The sequence below is a fragment of the Nannospalax galili genome, unplaced genomic scaffold, assembly GCF_000622305.1.
Source record: "Nannospalax galili isolate Female #2095 unplaced genomic scaffold, S.galili_v1.0 scaffold717, whole genome shotgun sequence".
NCBI lineage: Eukaryota > Metazoa > Chordata > Mammalia > Rodentia > Spalacidae > Nannospalax > Nannospalax galili.
The window spans coordinates 609,319-632,634 of record NW_008339763.1 but is presented as its reverse complement, the minus strand read 5'-3'; the positions used below and the strand labels follow the sequence as shown (position 1 = coordinate 632,634).

The 23,316-nt window shown below is 55.2% G+C and overlaps 3 protein-coding genes across 5 annotated transcripts in view; 1 reads left to right on the top strand and 2 right to left on the bottom strand.

The window, feature by feature from the left end:
* Nucleotides 1-2,838, top strand: part of Hsf1 (heat shock transcription factor 1) — a 26,699-nt gene extending 23,861 nt beyond the window's left edge. For both annotated transcript variants that reach the window (XM_029564198.1, XM_029564197.1), the window contains one exon: nt 2,713-2,838. In XM_029564198.1, coding sequence (XP_029420058.1) covers nt 2,713-2,753 — 41 coding nt within the window. In that variant the 3' untranslated portion in view covers nt 2,754-2,838. The remainder of the gene's footprint in view (nt 1-2,712) is intronic.
* Dgat1 (diacylglycerol O-acyltransferase 1) lies at nt 1,502-12,772 on the bottom strand. Of its 2 annotated transcripts, XM_008834430.3 has the most exons (17): nt 12,050-12,768; nt 6,690-6,777; nt 4,678-4,718; nt 4,497-4,582; nt 4,361-4,413; nt 4,132-4,237; nt 3,863-3,970; nt 3,707-3,778; nt 3,514-3,617; nt 2,961-2,999; nt 2,846-2,887; nt 2,721-2,765; nt 2,533-2,645; nt 2,388-2,453; nt 2,217-2,304; nt 2,065-2,127; nt 1,502-1,948 (listed from the first exon to the last, which is right to left on the bottom strand). In XM_008834430.3, exons 1-17 carry the CDS (start codon nt 12,280-12,282, stop codon nt 1,790-1,792), a joined length of 1,506 nt encoding a protein of 501 aa, XP_008832652.1. In that variant the 5' UTR covers nt 12,283-12,768; the 3' UTR covers nt 1,502-1,789. The 2 variants fall into 2 exon arrangements, with proteins under 2 accessions (XP_008832652.1, XP_029420061.1); XM_029564201.1 differs by lacking the exon at nt 3,863-3,970 and having other exon boundaries at nt 12,050-12,772.
* A 4,269-nt stretch (nt 12,773-17,041) lies between these two features.
* Nucleotides 17,042-23,171, bottom strand: Scrt1 (scratch family transcriptional repressor 1). Its single transcript, XM_008834429.2, has 2 exons — nt 22,494-23,171; nt 17,042-20,548 (listed from the first exon to the last, which is right to left on the bottom strand). Exons 1-2 carry the CDS (start codon nt 22,606-22,608, stop codon nt 19,617-19,619), a joined length of 1,047 nt encoding a protein of 348 aa, XP_008832651.1. The 5' UTR covers nt 22,609-23,171; the 3' UTR covers nt 17,042-19,616.
* Between the last annotated feature and the right edge of the window lie 145 nt (nt 23,172-23,316).

Below are 23,316 nucleotides of genomic sequence, written 5' to 3'. Positions count from 1 at the left end.
TGTGTGTGTGTGTATATATATATATATATATATATATATATATATATGTATATATACAGATGGACAAACAAGCCAGATCTATAAACAGGCTCTACTGTGGCCTCCTGTGTGTTTTCTCCTGCTCTGAAAGGGGGGGGGGGCTACAGGTGAGAGCCCAAAACTCAACTGCAAGTCTCCTTGGAGAAGTGCAAATGTCAGTATTGCACCCTAGGTACACTTGATACCACAGAACAGTTTTTTATTTAGGTACTAAGAAGGGCAGTCTGGCTGTGATTATTAGTATACCCCAATTCCCAATGTCCATTTGAGGATGGGCATGTACACATTTGATATCCTCGTCAAGTCTTACCAGATACTAAACTGGTTCTGGACTTGCTTCTGCTATCTCAGAGTGGGATTAGACAGAGGTAGAAGTCTCCCACAACAGGCATACTATGTACTGGGGTACGTTCTGCTGGTTTGGGGGGGCGGGCAGTACTGGAAAGTAAAGCCAAATACCCCTCTAGATGTCCCATCCCCCCCAAAATTATATCCCTGACTTTCCTTGGCAGGCCAGTGTAATGGCCACCAAGGGGTGTTACAAGCCAAAGAGATGCCAACTCTATACTAGGGTCAGAGGGCCTTCATTCTGGAGGACATCAGACAACAGCCTGTAGTCCCATGACCAGAGAGGACTACACAGGCCAAGTAGTTTAATAATGTGGCAGAGGCAACAGTGTATATTGTCCACTCCCCACAGCACCAAGATACCCATCTGATTGTGGGTTAGGGTCTGCAGCCTTGGCAGACAGACACTGGCAGTTAACAAGCACTAATCTGACAAGACAGGAGTTTGGGCCCCTGGGTTGCCGCCTACCTTTTTCCAGTTCGGCAGGTGCCAGAACTTGAGGACAAGGCAACCCTATGAATTTCACAGGGATGTCTCTACTGTCAGGAGAACCAAGGGTAGGTTAGTGGGAGGGGGCAGAGCACAATCAAGTCTCACACACACACACACCCTGCAGTACAGTGCAGCCTAGAGCCACTAGCCCACCTTGACGAGCAGCCCTATCGTCAGTGGAGCTCTGAAGGTACAGGGTACAGCTCCTGCAGGCCAAGCTTTGTACGGTGTCCTCTGCACGGCTAGCTCTACCTCTAGATACGGATGTAGACTCCTACTCAGAGCCCAGTACCAACATGAGTATTTTGGGGACACTCAGTGTTCTCTACCCACTAGACTTCTCTCACATAAGGGTTTTGGGCACAGCACAATCAGCTTGTATAGGCTCATCCTCTGTTGGAGTCCTCTAAGCCCAAGCCCCTCATATGTATTAACAGGACAGGAAGTCAAGCCTCATTGGGCTTTTCTGAGTGGTTACTGCTCAGTTATCTCCGTGGTCTTTAGTCACTGGCATGCTGCTGCCTCCTATACACATCTTGTGTCCTGCAGCTAAGCAGCCTGTCTGCCATTCCTTAAGGCTGGATGAAAGACCGGGGGAACCATTAGGCTGGAATCTAAATGAAGAGTTACAGCTGCCACATAGCGTATTTTTGTTGAGGTTATCCTCATCAGCTCCCATACCTCCAGCAGGCTAAGGGAGATTACACTATAGACAGTACTTTATTGATACCCTCCACCCCTGGTCAGTGCAGACTCCAGCACTGGTTCATATCAGCTGGATTCTGGTGACATCCCCAAGAACAGGAATAAGCCCCATAGGGGCAGAGAGGCCTCCCAGGCCAGGGAGGAGGGTGTAAGCAGCCAGGAACCACTCCAGGCCCAGGCTAGGAAGGGCTGACCCTTGGCAGCTCAGGCCCCCCCCACTGTTGGGGCCTCGTAGTTGAGCACGTAGTAGTCGTGAACATACATGAGCACAGCCACTGGCTGCCCGATGATGAGTGTCATCCACACAGCTGCATTGCCATAGTTCCCCTGGAAGAAGCGGCCCACAATCCAGGCCAGCGGGATCTATAGACACACAGGGTCATGGTCAGGTGGCCACACTGACCACATACCATAGGGCATGGCACAGATTTAGGCTAAGGAAGGCAGGTGAATAAGGTGGCTTCATAAGGGTTGCTCACCTGAGCCATCATGGCTGTGAATGCCCAGAGGCGGAACATGCGCAGGGGAATGCTCACTAGGTACTAGGGTATAGGGAGAAGAAAGTTGAATGTCTCAGCTCATGGCCACAGCCCTGCCCACAGGTGAGGCAGGATGCTCATGGAGCACTGACCTCATGGAAGAAGGCTGAGGCCAGGAACACCCCTGTTCTAGCAACCCATCTGTTGGTGCCCCGTCGGAGCAAAGGCTTGTAGAAATGTCTGCAGATCAAGGAAGTCATAAGATGAGGCCCTGTCATGGGCCTGGGTCCATACCATGCCTCACAGGTGAACATATCACCCACCTGCTACACCACTTGTGCACAGGGATATTCCAGTTCTGCCAGAAGTAGATGACAGACTCAGCATTCCTTGGGGTCAAAAGAGTGGGTGGGGTAAGCAGAGCACACCACTCACCCAGATCCCAGTGATACCCCTAGGGGCACTCACCACCAGTCCCTGTAGAACTCCCGGTCTCCAAACTGCATGAGCTCGGCCACAACATTCAGGCAGGAATGGAAGAGCCAGTAGAAGAAGATAAGCCAGATGAGATGGTTAGGGACCTGTGGGAGAAAGGGCTCAAGGTTCCAGAATATCTTCACCTATCCTTTACACTCACCCCACTCTCAGACACTCACCGCCAGCTTCAGGAGCCGCTCAATGATGCGTGAATAGTCCATATCCTGCAGAGACAGGCTGCTTCAGCAGGCTGCAGCATCCATCCATCATTCCCCCCGCCTGCTGCAAGGGAATCCAGCCTCACCTTGAAGGGCTTCATGGAGTTCTGGATGGTAGGGACCATCCACTGCAAAGGAAGACACCACATCAGTTCCCCCGGCTATGCTAGGCCCCACTACTCACCCCCTTACCCAGCTTACCTGCTGGATCAGCCCCACCAGGAGCTGGGTGAAGAACAGCTAGGGAAAGAGCAAAGAACAGTGTTACCTGGAAGTGGCACACCATCATGCCAGCATGCTATAGTCACACCTTCCCACACTGCTTGAAAGGAGGTGGGGGTCAATTACCCTCCCACCCAATCAGTCAACTGTAGCTGCATGAGGGGAGGGGCTAAAGATATAGAAGTGGAGAACGCCATAAGGCACATCTCTATGCAACTGTTGGGATGTCACAGGATCTACGTCTAAGTGTGGACTTTCCAGCACAGTCGTATATGGGAGCAGTGCCCACACTTCTGTAAGTAAACCTGCACCCCATGTTCTGTTAGTAAGTCCAATAAACTTGTTAGGATTTTCCAAACAGTTTTGGAGAATTCTTGCCTTGGGTTGTTGCCTAAGGACAGTGGGAAGAGGGAACTGGATGCCATGTGCGCCTCCCAGCAGTAATTAATTTTTAGTACAAGCAGTCAGCTGAGATTTCAGTCACACACCCCCAAGCCCTGCCCATAGCAACCCCACTAGGCCCAAACCTCACCATCTCAAGAACGCGCCGAAGTAGAAAGCGCTTTCGTATTCGGGGGGAGCGAGGAAAGTTAAGTTCATAACACAGAGTAGGGGCAAAAATGAAGTAGTAGAGATCTGGAAGAGAAGGAAAGGGGCTAGAACTGTGAAGGCCTGGCCCTGACTCCTGCCCTTACCCTGAGAGCCCCACCCCCACTGCTCCTCACCTCGGTAGGTCAGGTTGTCTGGGTAGCTGACAGTGTGCTGGACAGCAGCCCCACTGACCTTCCCTGCAGGGGCTACCAAAAAGACAGGAGATGGGAAGGTGGGCCATGTTCCCCAGACCCAGTCCTATAGTCAAGTTATAGCCCTCAGCCCCTTACCAGCCTTGGCCTTCACCCTGCACTGGCGGCACCATAGGTTAACATGCCGGTAGGAGAAGAGCTTGAGGAAGATGATGGAGTATGATGCCAGAGCAAGCACGGAGCCCACTGTGAGAAAGGCGGCTCAGCCATGGCTGCCCACACACAAGGATCACACAAGAGGTAGGCTCAGCCATGACTACCCACATACCCCAAAGACCACACCCATCACACAGGCTGAACCTGGGGCAAGTTCAGCATGATCTGGAAGAGTTGGAATGGGAGCACACCTGGAGTGATGGACTCAACCAGTAAGGCCACAGCTGCTGGGAAGCAGAGGATGGTGGCCAGGTTAGCCACATGCAGCAGCAGTCCCACCTGCTCTGTGATAGCACCCTGGAGAAGGGCAGAGTGCTCAACCAGGGCCTCTGTTCTGGGAGAGGGCTATCAGACACAGTAAGGAGAGCCTGTCCGGCAGACCACCAGTGACTAGCAGGCAGGAGGATGGGTACCACTTACCACTGCCAAGCGCTTTTCAATCTGAAATGCAGCCACAGAAAAGATGTTGGATGCTGAGGGCAGAAACAGCACAGGGCAGGTTCAGGCCCTAGTCAGAATGGCCCCCACCCATGGCCCTTCTTGGAGCGCAGCTCACCAATAACCAGGCATGGGGCAGGCCAGCTGTATGGGTCCTTCAGGAACAGAGACACCACTTGGATGGGGTCCACCAGGATGCCATACCTGGGGGTGGAGCAATGGGGGACTGAGTGGGGGTGGGGCCTTAGGGCCTAAACAGGCAGAGGGTGGGACAGATCAGGCCTGGAGAAGGTACTCACTTGATGAGGTTCTCTAAAAACAACCTGGTATTACTCAGGATCTGTAAGACACAATTAGGAGGGCTTAGCCCCCTGATGGCGCTGTCAGTCATAGACCACCCCACCCAGTCCTCAGAGCTCTCTCAGTATCCCTGGAAGGTACCCTGGGCTGAGAAAACAATTAGTGAAGCTGAGTACTCTTAGCAGGGAAACAGTCCTTCCTGGCAGCCCAGGCTAAAGAAGGGAAGCTGCCTGCCCATCCTTGCCCAGGGTGCTGGCCCCTGCAGTGCCTCACTCAGGCAGAAGAGGCTGCTACAGGCCCCAGAGACAAGGTAAGCAACAAAAAGACCCACCAAAGCAGGAAGAGGCAGAGGTGAGGTGTTCTGCCCCTGCCTCAACTACTCTAGGAACATTCCATCCAAGCTCCAGAAATACGGCCCCAATATAGCTCAACAGACCATCTATTAAAACAAGTTACAAACTCTAGCCTGGAACTCAGTGTTTGGCCTCCATCCCCATTGATCTCACAAGCACCAGTCATCCCTGAAACCAAGGCTCGGTGCTGCCAATGTGGCCAACAATCCAGAGTTCAGGCCCCATGAGATGAGATGGTAAGCAGTACTGGCAAGGGAACACTAATGAGATCCCTTGCCTGGATGGTCAGAGAAGGCACCATCCAGAAGGTGATAAGCTCAGAGACATCTCCTCCAGCTTGGTACCCAAATACACACTGCTCCATATCACCTCATTCGAGAACCCACTAGGCAGCTGGAGCCTAGGATTCACATCTACTAGAAAGGAAAAGCAGAAGGGCTAGAGTAATGAAAAGGCTATGGGCCCAGCCCCAAGGATAGGCCAGGTGGACTCAGGAATTTCTCAGGAATTTCCAAGAGCAAAGACAGTGCTGCCTGGACTGACCAAGGGCCTCCCTGCCCAGAAGCCTCTTCATAAACCAGCCTCCTCAAGGAATATGACATGTCATCTCCCAGGGGCCAAGCTGACTTTGGGCCCACAGGCCTCTGCACAGCTGGCTTCTTATCCATCATGCCTCATCACCCCCGACAGCTGACCAAGGGAAGGTGTGCTCAGAGCCTCAGAAACCTCCCAGGGCATAATCAGGTAGGAGTCTGTTCCACATTGGCAACTAAAGGAGGCATGCCTAAAGCAGGGTCAGACACTTCTAGGTAAGGGTCAAAGGCTTCCGACCACATCCTTGAGTATTATAAGCTAAGTAAAGATCACCCTTTGATCCTGACCCACCGTTCAGGCCGTCTCTCGAGTCTTGAACTCCAATGGCCTCTGGGGGTGGAAATGTTGGCCACACCCTCACAAAGCACTTGTGGAAACCAGGACCCAGAGATGAGGCCATAGACTTGGCATATGACACCATCAACAATACTCAAGGCTGAGTGTGTTGGCGCACGCCTTTAATCCCAGCAAAGGCAAGTGGATCTCTGTGAGTTCAAGGCCAACCTGGTCTATGTAGGGAGTTCCAGGCCAGCTAGGACTACTGGGAGACCCTGTCTCAAAAAGACCAAAAACAAACAAAAAAACAAAAACAGTACTCAAGGCTGAAGGAAAGGGACTACAAGGCCCAGGAAGCAACAGCTGATTCTGGTGAGGACTCCATATCCATGAAGCCATTGTAGCATAGGACACACACACACACACACACACACACACACACACACACACACACACTCTACACCTTTCCAGGGAGGCCTTGTATCCACAGACAGTGCCCCTTCCTCGACCAGTCCTCCTTTCCATCCACCTATTCTCCATGTCACCCTAATACGCCAGGGGGATGCTCAGTCTCTCTACTACCACAGAGCCATCCACAGGGCTACCCTGAGATGCAACAGGAAGCCACAGTAGCCACTGCAGGAACCACCCCCTCTCCCCAAGCAAAATGATGGCAGCCACATGGAGCTATGGACTTCTAAGGACAGAGCCTATACCCAGGGCAAGAGCAGCCTGGAAGGCTCTGCCACACCTAGCCTTAATAAGACTGCTCACCCCATCCTACTCACCAGCATCACGACACACCAATTCAGAATGCCACGGTAATTGCTGAAACCACTGTCTGAGCTGAACAAAGAATCTTGCAGACGATGACATCTGGCAGAGAGGAGAAAGGACCCTGCCCAGTGAGCAAACACCAGCAGGACAGGAATAGACCCACCACTGTGATCCACCTCCTACCCGTTGTCTCTTCTGCCTGTACATCAGTCCCCATTTACAAACACTAGTAGGAATACGGCAAGGCCATTCCAGTGACTATGTAGCTACAGGGGAAAAGTTCTCGGAGCTACCCTGAGCCTTTCCCTTCAGGTAGCAGGGAGGGTTCATCACAGGCAAAAGGAGCTTGCCAGGCCTCCATGAAGCAAACTCCCCAGAGGCCCCCAACTGCAACCAGGCTCTTGGGGCACAAAGAAAATCCCACCCAGGGATCCATGGACCTACCCAACACCATCCAGCACTGCTGGGACAGCAGGACAGGATGGAATCTACCCTGCCCATCCCACCTACCAAACTACCCAGAGAGTTAATGAGTCCCCACCACAGCCAGGAAGAGCCTCAATAGACACAGAGACCCAATATAGTAACTGACCAAGTGCCCAGCCTTACATGTACCTTTCTGGGAGCAATGATTTGGCCATTTGTGCTCATGTAAGTTCTGTGTTCCTGCCTTGGTTCAAGGGCCATGAGGAGACTACTCAGAGGCCAGGTGACTGACAGCAGGAAAACCTACAGCAGTAGGCTCCTTTCTATCCATGAAAGCTCCCACCCAGTGCTGGGGTGTAGGACACCCAAAGAGACTCTGCTTGTGAAAAGGGGTACCAAGCCTGGCAGAGGGGCCCAGGCTCAGCTCCTGGCAAAGACAACAGGAACAACCCAGAGCCCTAGTCCCAGTAACTAGTGCCCTGGCTTACACCAGCTGTGGCTCTACCTTGCCCTCCAGCTGCTGTGCCACCAGGAAGCCCCACACAGAATTGAGCAAGGCCTGGATTTTGTAAGAGGCCAGGGCCTCACCTTCCGTCACCACACACATCTCTGCCCTGGGGCATCTTAACAGAAGGAGCAGGCCTGGAAGCGTACTGTGGACACTATGCCATGGATGCCCTCTTAGGGCTGACCTTGCCTCAATGACTAGGAGCAAGTCTGACTTTGATTAAGGTTGGAAGTCTGACAGCCCTCTTCAGAAGAGGATACTGAAGGGCAGTGCTAACCAACCTTTGCCATCAAGATTGAACTCTGAGATCTGCTTGGCACCTAGTGCCATCCACATTAGCCCCTGGCTTGTGGGAGGTTAGTCATAGCCCTCTTATTGTCCATATCAAGCTAGAGCACCAAGATGAGACAGTTCTACCCTAGCTCCACCTCACCCCCAATTACCCACTTCCTCTCCCAGATTTAGAACTGGGCTTCCAGCATCTACCTACTAGGCCCATCATGAGCCAAGTGATATGACTGTGGTTTCTACCTGAGTACATCTCTCTAAGTCTACACCTGCTTTCCAAATGATTGTTACCCTTCCTTGGGGCACCTCCTTAACTGGCTCCACTGGCCTGATGTGGCTGCCCCTAAGAGGCAGCACCATGAGACAGGCAGTATGGCATCTCTGGACCTGTCTGCTAGGCCTGGCCTCCCCACTGCCCCTCTCCTCCAAGCTAAAGCCCTGTGCTTTCAGCACAACTATCCCAAAACCTCATGGCTGGCCTCTGTGCCACAACCCACCAACTACTATCTACACATAACCAAGGTTATTTCACAAGACTGACCTCTCTCCCCTTTAGGTCACCAAGGAGAACATGCTGCTTTTTCTGTGGCCATCTCCAGGGCAAAGATAGAAATATGGAAAGTGGAGGTTGGAGTGGGTCTAAATTTGGTTAAGTTCTATTATATGAAATGCACAAAAACTCAATTAAAAATTGGGAAAAAAATAAAGTACAATATCTAGGAATAAACCTAACTAAAGACATTAAAGATTGCTTTAAAAAAATAAAATAAATAAACAGGGAAAAGCAGCTTTCCAAAGCTGACAGCAGATGTCATTTATTGGTTTGTTTGGTTTCTTTTTTTAATATATTTTATTGGGGCTGCAAGAGTAGCCAGTGTTCTTAACCGCTGAGCCATCTCTCCAGCCCCGTTTTGGTTTTTTTTTTTTTAAGAGACACTGTCTCGCCCGGCATGGTGGTACATGCCTTAAATCCCAGCACCCAGGAGGCAGAGGCAGGTAGATCTCTGAGTTCGAAGCCAGCCTGGTCTACATAGTAAGTTTCTGGCCAGCTGGGGCTACAGGGAGACCCTGTCTCAAAAAGACAAAAAGAGAAAGGGGGAACTGTCTCACTATATAGCCCAGGCTGGTCTTAATCCTCCTGCTTTAATCTCCCAAGTGCTGGGATTGCAAGCATGTGCCACTACATGCACCACCATGCCTGGTTTAGCAGACATCTCTTAAGATATTTTTCAAGCTGGGCGTGATGGCACATACTTTTAGTCTCAGCACTCAGGAGGCAGAGGCAGGTGATCTCTGTTGAGTTCCAGACCAGCTGGGGCTACAGGGAGACCCTATCTGAAAAAGACCCCCCCCCCCAAAAAAGATATTTTCCAAGTCCCTCTGTTGAGCTTTCATGACTATTCACATCCAGGGGCCTCCCAACCAACCAGCCCCCCACTACACACAGCATTCCCACTGCCCTGTCTCCACCCTTGCTGCCTCCCCACTTTTCTACATTTTATTATTTTTATTTTATGTGTATGAGTGTACTGCCTGCATGTAGGTACGTGCACCTGTGTTGTACAATGCCCGCAGAGGACAGAAGTCGTCAGAGACCCTGGAACTAGAGTTACAGTTAGCTGCCATGTGGGTGCTGGGATTCAAACCCGGAGCTTCTGCAAAAACAACCAGTGTTCTTAACCGCTGAGCCATCTCTCCAGCCCCTCCCCCCGTTTTATAGGTCAGAGACTCCTGTCCCGGGGAAGAAGGCTTGCCATTCCCCCCTTGCCAATATGGCCAGAAGCAAATGGGCTAGAGGGCAGGCAGCAGAGATGGACAGCAGGGAAACGAACTGGTCATCCATACTCACAGCTGCTTTGGACACCCTCTCACTTACTAGAGGGCCTGCCCATGTCCTATGCCTTCCAACTGTCCTATACCCACTCCCTGGGGCCAAAAGGAAATGGGATAGCTGGTCCTCCCCCGTGCAGCCCCTAGGCCCACTCAGGGGAACCACAGGTACAGCAAGGAAGGTGGTTGTCCCCTCCTGCCTCTCCTTCAACCTCACATAAGCATCGTTAAGGCAAGAATCTCCACATCCCTACACACGTCAAGGTCTGTCTCATCCCCAAATGACCAGCCTCCAAGTATGGATTTCATCTAGGAGTCACACAGCTCAGGTTCAATGCCAAACAGAAAGAGAAGTGGGCAGAAAGCCAGTTCCCCTCCCAGTCGACACTTGCATTTCCTCTATGCCGCCCTCCTGGCCAGGCCCTGGGGTACAAGATTGTTGAGGCAAGCTCCCCATAACTCACAGATCCTGCTGGAGAGATACATTCTGGAACAAAAATACCCTGGGAGAACCCCACCACAAGAAGGTCCTATCTTGGGTACCCGTAAGTGTTTGTAGCCTGGAAAAGTGAACAGAAGACAAAGCCTAACAGCCTCATCTTGCCAATGGGCAGAAGAACTGAGCTGATATCTGGAACCTGGCACATAGGTCAAGCTAAAAGTGAGCAGGAAGTATAGGGGAGAGGAAGGAACAGGAGGCCAAGGGGTCAGGAGGAAGGGAGAGAGGAAGGCTAGATTGGGCCAAGAGTAACAATGGAGGGGAACAGAATTGGCAAGAGAAGGGTGGCAGTGGTATGAACCACAGGCCAACCCCAGGGGAGGCAGTCAACGCAAGACCTGCTCCACCAGCAGGGGAAATGGAGTCTAGTACCTCAACTAGAGGGCTTCAAGTCCTGTGGCAGCCCCAGATTGGAATGAAGCCATAAGGGGATAACCAGCTGCCAGTTGCCCCACTCTTGCCCCTACCCCAATCTCTGCCAATACCAGGAGAGGGGGATAGCACAGCAGGGACTAACTTGTGTGCAGGCACCCACATGCGCACGCACACATACCTAGCCTTTTCCATTAGCTTTGTACAAGCCTCACACCAGAGGGCAAAAAAACAGCAGGAATGTAACTGCTCTCCCCTGCCTATCCTTGAGTGGTAGCTTGGCCCACAGCTGAGACACCCCCTTGATGTCACATATGTAAGTATAGTGTTCCCACCCTTGTAGAGGTCAGACTAGCCAGCCTCCTGCCTCTGAAGGACAACAGGACCTGTCATCACCTCTTTTTGGACAGAAAGTAGGGGGCAGCCTTCTTCAACTGCAGCCTAGACCTACAGTAAACCAGCACCTCTCTTGGGAGGGCCAGCTTCCTCCCCAACTGTGTCTTCATGGCCTCCTTACCTGACCTTTGTCCACAATACACCATGCCTGCCTCACACTGAAGTTATCTTATCTCCCAAGTGAACTGAACACAAAAGGGCAGTGGAGACACCGGCCCCACAATGCCCACTGAAGAAAGGCACTGTTGATACAGACAGAACACATCTTTGCCAGCTCACCTGTCCACTTCCTCCTAGCCCAGAGCCACTAAAGGTCCCAGAATGTGGACCAGAGAGAGCAGCCTTGGGATGGCCTCAGGGCCAGCTTGGAGGACTCAGTCAACATTATGGAAATGTATGATACCCCCCCCCACCCTTCCCATCAGTCATTTAGCTAAGTAGGATCCCTCCTATAGATGTGCCCACACCAAACCTCTCTAACACCAACCAGGGGATCAAAGTCTGCACACTGTACTCAGCTCCGTCCCTACGGCAGTCATTTTGATACAGGGCTTTAGGCCCTCCTACACCGGGTGAGGGATGAATGAGCCACACATTCCAGAAGATCTGCAGGTGCCAAAAAATCTCCTGGACTATTCTCTGCCCTGGGCAAATGCCCATCCCCGTCCTCCAACGGGCCTGAACTCTATGGCAGCCCCCTCCCCCCTTTTGGGAGCCTTCCCTACCCACAGGGCATCCCTCACAGCTCTGCAAAGTTACCCCTTCATCATAGCCCTCCCCCTAAAGCCTACTTCCTTCTAGACTAGGCCACAAGCCCAGGATTCCAGACTTCCTGCCGCCCCTCAGCAAGGACTTCAAGAGACCTGCCTCAAAAGCGTGCTGCCTGAGCGACCTGGAGAGAAGCTGACGCCGACTCGACCCAACCTGGATGACCTTGGCAAGTGACCCTCTCCCCAAGGCCCCGCGCACGCGGACTCGCGCTGCTGCGGCCACTCTTGGCGGGCTGGGAGCGTCGGCGCAGGTCAGAGGTAAGGGGTCGGGCGCTCCGCTACCTCAGCTCCCAGTGGCCGCTGCCCACGTCCACGTGTCCGTCTTTGTTCGGGGTCTGAGCCGGGGTCGCAGCCGGGGTGGGAACCGGCGCATCACCCCCAGCGCCCACGTCGGGGGCCGAGGTCAAGTCCCGCACCTCCTCTTCGGCCACCGAGGGCCCGCCACCACCCTGGACAGAGACCCGTGAGCCAGCCCGGCGACGCCGAGAGCCGCCCGCGCCACCACGGTCCCCCATGACCTCGTCACGACCGCCCAGCTCACAGAGCCCGGACCCCACGGCCCCGCCTCTGGACCCTGAGCAACTGCCTCAGCCGCCGCCCCCTGCAGGCCTCCGTAGACTACGCCGCGAACGACCCTGACAGCGCAGGCTGCGTCGCTGCAGACCAGCTGACTGGCTGAGGAGCGCGGTGCGCGCCCATTTGTAGCCAGAAGCTGACGGGAGCGGAGCCTGGGAGGAGACGCGGAGCACGCTGGGCGTGGCGCGGAGCCTCCTGGGAGTCGTAGGCACCGGAGCGGGCGGCGCCGAGCACCCTGGCAACTTTCACAGAAGACGACCAAGGTTCTATGCTGCTGCAGGGAGCCGGTTGGACGGCGAAGACTGTGCCAGCGCCCTGCTCCCTGCAGCACTTCCCCTGACCTCTTGCCTGCCCCTTGCCCCACTTCTGTAAACATGGTTTCGTCATCCCTCTGCCCGGCAGCGGTTTGGAGTGTGGGTTATTTATGAAACTCCGCGAACGCTGACGTCGGGGGGCCGCAGATTGGTGTTCCTGTGCCAAACCGGCCGGGCTAAAGCACCTTGGAGCGGTCCGGCCACGAGAGATCCCTAGCTACTCCGCAGACCCTGCTAGACAGACTGACAAGGGCGAGGCCAAAGAAAGGATCAAGCTGGAGAAATGTCCAAACTCACTTTACAGGAAGTCAGCGCAATCGCCCAGTAGTTAAATGAATCGACTCTTCTGTCCTGTCTTTCCTTCCCCTCCCGCCTCCTTTCACTTCCCTACCCTGCCCGGGGCTCTGGCCAGACAAGCAACCTGTCTGGACTCGGAGGTCCAGTGCCTGCATCCCAGACCTCAGGGTGCACCCAATTTCCCCAGAAACACGACGGAGACTAAGATGCATAGCCAGTCGCTCTTCTAGCAAGAGCAAGACCAAGAAGTGCCTCTGTAGAGAAAACAGGCATTCACTAGAGTTGGCGGCCTCTCCTACAGTGTGTCACAGCCTTCCTAACAAGCTCGCACCACTTTCTGTGGTTTCCACTGACCCCTGTCTAATGTCACTATTGCTTCCTGTTACAGGCCATAGAAAAGGCCCAGACTACCTTTCAGGTGTCTTTTTGTGTGTGTGTGTGTGTGTATGAGTGTTATGCCTGCATGTAGGTACATGCACCCGTGTAGTGCAATGCCAGTGGAGGATAGAAGAGGCTGTTGGATTCCCTGGAACTGGAATTACAGACAGTTCTTAGCTGCCATGTGGGTGCTGGGATTCGAATCTGGGTCTTCTGCAAGAACAGTCAGTGTTCTTAACAGGTGAGCCATCTCTCCATGCACCCTTGCAGGTGTGTTGTTTGTGTAGCCTGCTGGAGAAGGCAGCTCTAGGTATGATCTGCCTCTCATGTAGGGACCTTTTGTGAATCAGGGCCAACCTGAACTCCTACTTAGTCCCCCAAAACATTCCTTTGTTGCTGTCCCAGCATGCCTTGCAGCTAGGCCTGGGCTAGGCCGGTCTAGGCCTTTGTGACTACTGACTCCAAAAGGAGGTGAACTGAAAGAGAATGTCTCCTAGGGTGAGCCATATGAGCTCTGCCATCCCTTCCTCACACCCAGCTCTGTCAGTGAGTATGAGGCCTCCCACATGTCTCAGAGCTAGCACTCTCGCTACACCAACCTCCAGTATGAAACCAAAAGTTGAGGCCAGAGACTGCAACTTAGACCTCACTAAGGCCAGAGACCAATTCAGAAAGACCAATGAAGAGTGAAGGGTTCCTTGGAGGCCCCTACTCAATGACATCTAGACTCAAATCTGTCAGCCTGCAAAGTGGCCGTGGGAGTGAAATGAACAAAGGGTAGACCAGAGCCATCAGGAAGGATGGTCCTGCAGAGGCCTATGGTGAAGAGTTGGGACTTACATCAGGATAGCAGGGCCTGCTTTAAGGAGGTAGGCCAGGGATGGATAACTGAGAAGAGGATTACCTGGAGCAGATAACTTCAAGACCCCCCAAGTCTAGAGTGAGGTGTGGCCCAGGGTGCCAGGAGAAAATAAAAAGAATAGGTGAGGTTGGCTGGAGATAAAGGTGTGGATGGCAGAGTTGCCAAGGAAATCATAATGTAGATCTCCCTGATGGAGGTGGTAACAAAAGGGGTCCAGGCTGGGGCAGAGAGCCTTACAACCTTTGTAGAGTAAGATGGCCAAAAAGGTTCTGTTTTCTGGGTTTGGGGGATTGTTTGGGGAGCTTTGGGGGGGTTGTTTTTTATTTTTCCTATTTTTTTGGTGGAGGTTAAATATTTTATATTTTTGTTTTATGTGTATGAGTGTATTGCCTGTATGTGTGTAAGTGCACCTCTGATGTGCAATGCCCTCAGAGTCAGAGGAGGGCATTGGATTCCCCTGGAAATGGTTGTTAGCTGCCATGTGGGTGCTGGGAATCGAACCTAGATCCTCTGCAAGAGCAGGTGATGCTCTGAACTGCTGAGCCATGTCTCCAGCTCCATTTTTGCTTTTTTGTTTTTTATTTTATTTATTATTTTTATTTTATGTATATGAGTGTTATGCCTGCATGTAGGTAAGTGCACCTATGTCGTGCAATGCCCACCGAGAACAAAAGGAGCTGTCAGATCCCCTGGAACCGGAGTTACAGATGATTGTTAGCTGCCATGTGGTGCTGGGAACCAAACCTGGGTCTTCTGCAAGAACAGTCAGTGTTCTTAACTTCTTAGCCATCTCTTCAGCCCCCATTTTTGTTCTCTTTTTGTTTTGTTTTTAATATATTTTTTCAGTCTTTTTGAGACAGGGTCTCCCTGTAGCCCCAGCTGTCCTGGAACTCACTATGTAGACCAGGCTGGCCTCGAACTCACAGAGATCTGCCTCCCTCTGTCTCCCTAGTGCTGGGATTAAAGGCATGTGCCACCATGCCCAGCTTTAATATTTATTTTATGTGTATGAGTGTATTGCCTGCATGTAGGTAAGTGCACCCATGTCGTGCAATGCCCCCAAGGACAGAAGAGGCCGTCGGATCCCATGAAACTGGAGTTACAGACAGTTGTTAGCTGCCATGTGGGTGCTGGGATTCAAACCTGGGTCTTTTGCAAGAACAACCAGTGTTCTAACCGCTGAGCCATCTCTCCAGCCCCCTGTTTTTGTTTTTTAAGACACAGTCTCCCTGTAGCCCCAGCTGGCCTGGAACTCACTATGTAGACCAGGCTGACCTCAGTTTCACAGAGTTCCACCTCCTTCTGCCTCCCACATGCTGGGATTAAAGGCATGTGCCACCATGCTCAGTTTACAAAGAGGGTTTTGGAGTTTAGAAATGGCCTCAGGCTGACCCCAGCACAGTGGGGCAACAGGCAGGCCAAGGAGGCTTACTGAGGAGAGTTTGAAGCAGTGGTATGTCAGCCACCCATGCCATTCATTCTCAAGAATGGAAAGTTGTGTCCCTGGATACCTTGGAGGAATAGGAAGGTAGGCTCATCCCAACCCTCTTAGAGGTTGCTTCCATCCTTTGGCCCACCACCCTTAGAAGCCTAGAGAAGCAACCAATCAAGACCTTAAAGCTGTGGAGTGCTCCAGGAAGAAGTGGGGAGCTAAGACCCTTCCTATATGTGTTTGCCACCTGCCAAGGTGTAGATCTTGGCATTGGAGTGGATGAAATACTAATACAGGGTTACATAAAAGATAGCCATGGGTCCTTGTTTCTTCTACGAGCTGTCAATCTCATCTGAGTCTCAAATGATGACTATCCAGCCAAGGACAATGACTGTGAAGGATGTTTTTCAGGAGGCCTAGCCAACAACTTCCAGCATCAGATGCACCTTCACTCCTGCTTTTCTTACTGCTGTGCAAGCTCCCCATAAGGGTGCACCCACCCCCACTGGAATATTTTCTGTGCTGCTGGATACACAGCTCTCCCTTCTCTCCATGGAATGGAATCTGGGTGAGTCTGGCCTCTGCTCTTGCCAGGATGTGGGCAGCTATGCTAACTCTGACCTAAGACTGATCTAGTTTGGTCACATAAAGTCTTTGAGCTACTCAACTCACACCTGCTTACCTGCTTGGCAGGAGCCATTGCTGGGTGATCCCCTTCCTCAGTCCCTGCCCCTGTGGTTCTCTCTGCCCAACACAGCCCTGCCTTCTGTTTCTTCTACTCACCCTGTCTAGAATCTGAGGGATATGGGTGGCTGCAGAAGTGTCTCTACCCCTTGACATCTTAAGGCTGGAACCCATCCAACCCAGCTGTCCAGCAGTGCAGGAGCACACCCCATAGTTTGGGGGTCAGAATGAGAGCAGCAAGCCTCCAAAAAAGGGACTAGAACCTGAAACCACTTCTAGCCCATTTCTTCCAACCCCATCTCAGAAGATTGCTAAGGATGAGGGACCCAGAGCTGTTGATGTAGCTGCAGAAGTCCTTACAAGGAACAAAGTAAAGACATTCCAGGCTAGGGGACTGCAGCCCCTTCTGTACACACTCTGTTCATTCTAGGTTAGCTTGAGTGGGACCTGTCTGACATTGGGATATGAGTGCCTGACCAGAACCTACAAGTACCCTCCATACCCGTAACTGAGCACTCACTTGCCCCAGAGGAATTGCCAATGGCTTTGCCTTCAGACAGGTGTTCCACTGGTACAGCTGGCCTGGCTGACCCTCTCGGGTAGGAGAATGGCACCAGTTGAGTTGGGATTCCCAGCACTGGTCTGGGCCTGCAGAGCCAGGAAGAGGCCCCTAGGTACCTTCAGATACCCCTAGCAGTGCCCCAACAGGACATATCAGTCAACACTCCAAATTCTATCAAGAGTGGCATTTATTCTCCTCGTGGAGGTGCGGTGCTCCGGGGAGCTGGTGCTATTGTGCTTAGGAAGGAGGTCTGTCCGTCCGTCCGTCTGTCTGGCCGGCCCGGCCCCAAACGGGGGCGGAAGAGGGGCACAGCCCGAGTAAAAATCCTGGCCTTTTGCAGGCCAGGAATATGTACAAGGCGGCGGGGCGCAGGCGGGGTGGGGGCGGGGCGGGCCGGCGGCCACAGCCCCCACCCGAGGGCCCCCGCACCTCGGGCCCTACTTGTAGAATCAGTACAAAATAGGTGCTACCTAAACGTTCCTTCTACCTGAATTCGCTAAGTCGGTTATTGTGCTGCTTAGTTATGGGGGCAGGAGGGGGCCCATGGCTTTCCACGGCGGCAGGGTGTGGGGCGAAGCGGGAGATCCTGGTGGGCCCATAGCCCTCCAGCCTTCTCCATAGGTAGGTAGACAGGAGTGCAGAGTGGGGCGGGATAGGTGCCTCTGTGTGCGTGTGCATGCCGCAGTCAGGCAGGCCCAGGCTGGGAACTGTGGGCACTTCACCAGGTGGTGTGAGGGGGTTGGATATGGGCACTGCTATTCGATGCTCGCAAGCCCTCCCCTGGGGGGCAGCCAAGCTTGGTGCTGGGATGAGGCTGGTCATGGCATATACTCCAGCTTGTTGCACCATAGCTGCAGGGACAGGAGAACCGCGCATCTCAGGGAATCAGAGGACTGGGCACCTGTTTGGGCAGCCTTGGTGAAGGTGAGACCTGGGACCCTGGGATCTGTCCAATCTGAGCTGGGAACACAAGGCCCAAGTCAAAGGCAAAGCCCGACTGCACCCAGCACATACCAGGGCTGAGGTGGTCATCTGGGCTTAGGGACCCGGCCTTCTGCATGTGTGTTCCACCCTGGCCCACCCAAGCTTAGTGGGCCCCAGTTGTCGACAGGCACCTCCCGAAGGTTGCCACATTTCTGGAGGACTCAGGAATGGGCCTGGCACATCGTAGATACCCAATGATTGGTGGGTGATTGATGAACGACTGACGGAGGGTCCTTGGGTGCTACCATTCGGTCCACGCCTCTGAACTATGACGCCCGCCGGGCTCTGCCCCTGGGGTCGGGAAGGGGGAAAGAAAGTCTGCGCGGCCGGCCCCCGCGCAGCATCCCTGATCTAGGGGCCTATAGGGTGGGTAGGGCTGGGGAATACCTGATTCTTAGTAACTCTAGAGGCTGCGGCAGCTTCGCATGCAGTGCGCATTATTGCTCTATAGTCGGCATTGGACTAACTAAGAGAAAGGGGAGTGGGCAGCCCCGGGAAGGGTTGGGAAGAAGGGTGGGGCTGCATGCAGTGACGTCACAAAGGCGGCGGCCAATGGGGCGGGCCCTTGGGGAAGGGTCGCCGCCGAGGCTTTGGCATAGACGGGCGAAAGTTGGCAACCGAGTGGGGGCGGGGCCTGGGCCTCTAGGAAGGGGCCGGCCTCTGAGAGGCGAGGTCCGAGGCTCCCAACAGGCAGAGCCCAGCTAGGGGCGAGGCTCAGAGGCAGAGGAAGTGGTCCTGGATCCTAAGCCTCGGGCGTCGGCGGGCAGGATGAGGGTTCGGCGCCCCCTCCCAGACCCGAGTGCAATCTGTTCACAAATAAAACGTATAAATACAGAAAGAAAGAAAGAAACCCGACGCGTCCGCAACCCCCCCAGGGGGCTTTACCCGCAAAGCAAATACAGAGGTGTGTAGAGGGCAGTGGCACGCCAGCCTGCCAGGCCCGGGTATCGGTCCTCCAACACCAGGAGCCTGGGGGGCGAGGGAGGGGGCCCCGGGGCAGGGCGGGAGCGGGGTCTGAGTAGGTCGGTAAGTCCATGCGATTCCGATATGCGTCATTATTATTCGTTATGGAGGACAGAGCCCGGGACTCTGGGCTGGAAGAATTCGGATTTGGCAGAGGATGCGAGGCGAGGGTAGGAGGGCGGCTCCGAATGAGGCCCCTGAAAGAATCCAAGGGAGAGGGGTGCCGCCGTCCGCGCCCCTCCCCGATCCCCAAAACATCTAGCACTCCCGGGAGGTCCGCGAAGCCTGTAGGGCAGAACGCCACTGTAGCCCGCCTGCTCTCCTGCTCCTCCTCCTGTGGCCAGCTGCCCCGGAGGGGCTGACTCCCTGGACACCTGGGCTGAAGGCCCGGCCTGGAAGGCTTGGGAAGGGGTGGGGAAGACCTGAGTCTCTGCAACGCGATTCAGGGGCGCAGAGGAGGGAGGAGGGCTTTCCTGACCTCACCTCACCCTTATCTTCAGAGACCCAACTAAGAGATGAGGTTCGGTTCTGGGTCTGATCGACCCTATTGCTGGGAGAAAGCCTGGGGCACCCTGGAGGAGAGGGGAGGGGTTTCGGGGTGGGTCTCCCCTCGGGACCCTATTGCTTGAAGGGGCTGGCAAGGCTCCTGGCGAGCGGGGCAGGGTGGGGCCGGCTCCCTACCCCTATTGCTGTGAGGAAGGGCCCGCCCTCCAGCCCCTCCGCCGGGACGCCAGCGGAGACTTCCCTGGGGGCCCGTATTGCTGAGAGCCGACCTGGGTGGCGGAGGCCCAGCCGCCCTAGGCTTGAACAGGACTGAGCTGCGGCGGCGCCGGGGTTGCGGGGCCGCTGGCGCCGCCCTTGAAGCAGGCTGACTCGTAGTGCTTGTTGAGATAAGACTTGAGCGCGAAGCTCTTCTTGCAGCGCTTGCACTGGAAGTGCTTGAAGGCGGAGTGCGTCTGCATGTGTGCACGCAGGTTGGAGCGGTCTGCAAAGGCTTTGCCGCAGTGCGCACAGCCGAAGGGTTTCTCCCCGGTGTGAGAGCGCATGTGGCCCTGCAGCAACCAGGGCCTCGAGAAGGCCTTGCCGCACACACCGCACTTGTGGCGCAGGTCGTGCGTGAGCAGGTGCATGGCCATGGCCGGCATGGACACGTACACCTTGCCGCACGTTGGGCAACGCCTCGCCAGCTGGCTGTCCAAGCTGCGATGCGTTTGCTTGTGGCGACTCAGGTTCGACGACGTGGCGTAAGTTTTGCCGCACTCGCCGCACGCGTGCCGGCCACCAGCACCGGTGGACCCTGGCCCCGCACGCGCCTCAGTGCCCGCCCCCGCGCGTGTGCCGCCCCGAGTGGCAGACCCGGTTGCAGAGCCTCTGGTGCCCGGCCCGCCCCCGCCTCCAGCGTCGTTGTCGGGGGCCGCTACCGAAGCTGTGGAGGGGGCCGCGGCAGCGTTGGCATTAGCAGCCTTACGGCGTGAGCGCCCGTCGGTGATGAAGAAGGCGTCGGCCGCGTAGCCCTCGCTGACAGCTGCGTCGCCGTTGATGTAGCCGCCCGCAGCCGTGGCCAGCTCTGGGCGAGGAGTGGGTGGCGGTGCTGAGCCGGAGGCCGCGGGACCCAGCTCTCGGCGCACAGCCGCAGCGTACATGGGCTCCGGGGACGGCCCTTTGAGCAGCGCCGCCTCAGCGTCGCCATCGTAGACCGACGCAGGCCCCACGTAGTCACTGAGGTATCCTACGGGCGGAGGCGGACAGACAGACAGCGGGAGGGGAACAGGGCAGCGGGCAAGACACACGTAAGGCGGGCGGCGGGAGACCGAGAAGGCACAGCGGGAGACGCCGGGGTTCAAAAGGGAGGCGAACAGGGATTGGGACAAAGGAGAAGGGGTCCGGGACCACGGGGCAGGGAGGATGGAGACCGCAGGGAGGGGAAGAGAGAAGAGAAATGAGAAGATGAGACAGGGCCAGGCAGGGCCCCTCCCCCGCCGCCCTAGCGCCCCGCCCCCGTACGGGGAGGAGAGAGACGCATCTCCGGGCGCGGTTGCCCCCCTTCCACGAGCCTCAAGGTCAGGGGGGAGGGGCGGCGCTTCTCTCTTTCTCCTCCCCCTTCCCCTCCCCCTCGGGTTCTCCCCTCTTCAGCAGTTTTCCCTGATTATGCAACACACTGCAGACCCGTCGCGCACAAAGCCGGGGCCTCCGGCTCAGGGACCCCTATGGTCCTGCCTCCGTCGGGGTCCCCAGGGCCTTCTCCAGGCCTCCAGGATCTGTCCACAGCCTCGATACAGTCCCTCTATTCCGTAGGTGTGCCAACAAAAAAAGACTTCTATCTAGCCAGCATCTCTGGTCATTACCAGCACCTCTCCTGCATCTCCCATCCCTCTGACCAGTCTCTGGACATGACCCCTACCCTTGCAGCTCCAACTCATTTTCCTCCGCCCACTACTTTACATTATCCTGCATCTTTGGGTTCTACCCTGTTCCACATTGCACTCTTCTTCCCATGCCCTAAGTCTTTTGGGGACCTTTTCAAGCCCCCAACAGGGGACTAGGAAGACTGTCAGGATATCCAGTAGGGGACACCTTCACAGAGACAAGCTGAAGGCCGACAGCATGGTTCATGCCAGTAACTGTGGTTGTTCTCAAAGTACAAGATGAATCTCACAGTCTCAGAGTCACAAATGCATACCCCTCACAATGCAGGCCTCTGGCTGCTTCAGGATTACACTCAGGTTCCCAACCATCATCAGTCCTGGTGTCCCCTCACAGGGCAGGATGCACACTGACCCTAGCACTGGCACTCACCACCCACACATGTAGGGTCACATATGCAGCCATCCCAGACACACTCTCAGTCACATGGTGCACAGAGCGGCCTCAGAGTCACGTGGTCCCATGTAGTGACACACAGGCAGGCACACATACAGGGTCACACACAAGCGCACAAAGTCACATGGCCACATGAAGTCACATGGGCCCACACAGGGTTGTGCTCTTGCAGGTCATACTTGCTCTGCCACCCCATGCTGCTGGCACGCCTGTCCCCCTGGCCTGTATGCTAACAGTTGTCCTTGAACTTGGGCACCCTTACACAAAGAACCTCCCATGACTCCAATTCCTTGCTCACATCTTCTTCCCTTATTCTGACTCCAGGGATGATACTGCTGCTGCCTCCTCTGGTACCTCAGCCCTGACAGGTGGGCGGCCCTGCTGCACCCCATGCCTACTCCCTGGAGCTCCCAGCAGTCCCTAACTAGCCCTAGCAAGGGGCCCTGGAAGTGTAGCCAAGGGAAGGAGAAGACAGGGTAGTAAAACAGATCCAGATTTCTGGGTATGGGTTAGCATGTGCCCATACTACTGGGTCCTATCATGTCAGCAGGTGTCCATGGAGCTGCGTACATCTCAGCATAGGTCAGTGTTTGGGTCAGTGTGTGCCTTCAGTGCCTCCTGCTCCTCATCCTACTATCCCACCTCTCCTGCATCCACATTCTGCCCAGCCTTAGCAGAGATCTGGCCTTACTCTGCTCCCCTTTCCTCAGTCCTCTACATTCTTGGCTCCAGCCTCCAAGCTGCTTCCCTTGGACCTACTTCCCCTCCAACCCTGCCACTCCACCCCACTCACTGGCTACCCACCCCTTTCAGTGAAGCCCTGGGCCTGGCCCAAGCTGCAGTCTAGAGCCCACCTTTATCTTGCAGTCGCACTCCGAGATCGCTGCGGGCTCGCCCGTAGGAGCTGTCGAGGTCTGCCGAAGAGAACGTGTCAAGTTTGACCTTCTTAACCAGGAAGGACCTGGGCATGATTCCTGCGGGGCTCCGGCAGTGAAGGCCTGTGGAGCCTGGGCTCAGGGGGACTGCGTCCTCGACGAGGCCCCGTCAACATCCGAGGAGCGGTGGAGGAAGCACTGTCCCCACTCTGGCCTGTGGATGCTGGGGCACGAGTGTGGTCCTCTCTCCCTTACTGTCCTGTGTCTCCTCTTCTGCCCCTCCGGATCCCTCCCTTCCTTCCTTCCTTCCTTCCTTCCTCCTTCCTTCCTTCCTTCCTTCCTTGTCCTCTTCTCTTCTTTTCTCTTCTTTCCTTCCTTCCTTCTCTCCTCTGGTCCCGGCTTCCCAGCCCGCAGTGCCGCCCCTGGACAGGCGGGGGAGGAGGCTGGGGGGGGGCCGAGAGGGGGGGAGCGGCTCCGTCCCGGGCCCGGAGGCTGCGAATGGGTGCAGGGCTAGCCCGGCCCCGCGGTCCCCTTCCCCTCCCCCCCCCGCCGCGGCGGCGGAGCCTCAGTCAGCGACACCCCATGCCCCCGGGGGCGGTAGCGCCTGGCCAGGAGAACAGGGCAGCAGTAGCAAGGAGGAGCGCCAGCAGCTTCAGCACCGCGGCCAGCGCCGGCCTGGGCAGCACCGCGGCCAGCGCCCGGGCGAGCTCAGGCGGCGCGGGCGGAGAGGGGCGGGCCACCGGTGCTCCTCCGCCGGGCGGGGGTCCTCGGCGGGGGTCTCTGGGAGGCTGGCTTTATTGTT

Bases quoted from the DNA above. Each gene is read 5' to 3' on its own strand.
- Dgat1 (XM_008834430.3), bottom strand. From the start codon at position 12,282: ATGGGGGACCGTGGTGGCGCGGGCGGCTCTCGGCGTCGCCGGGCTGGC. The intron at 4,238-4,360 runs GTAAGTGGTACC...GCCCTTCTCCAG, and splicing joins TTGAAAAGCGCTTGGCAGTG to GGTGCTATCACAGAGCAGGT. The intron at 3,000-3,513 runs GTGAGGTTTGGG...CTCTTTCCCTAG, and splicing joins TTCGGCGCGTTCTTGAGATG to CTGTTCTTCACCCAGCTCCT.
- Scrt1 (XM_008834429.2), bottom strand. From the start codon at position 22,608: ATGCCCAGGTCCTTCCTGGTTAAGAAGGTCAAACTTGACACGTTCTCT. The intron at 20,549-22,493 runs GTGGGCTCTAGA...CTCCGCCCGTAG, and splicing joins AGTGCGACTGCAAGATAAAG to GATACCTCAGTGACTACGTG.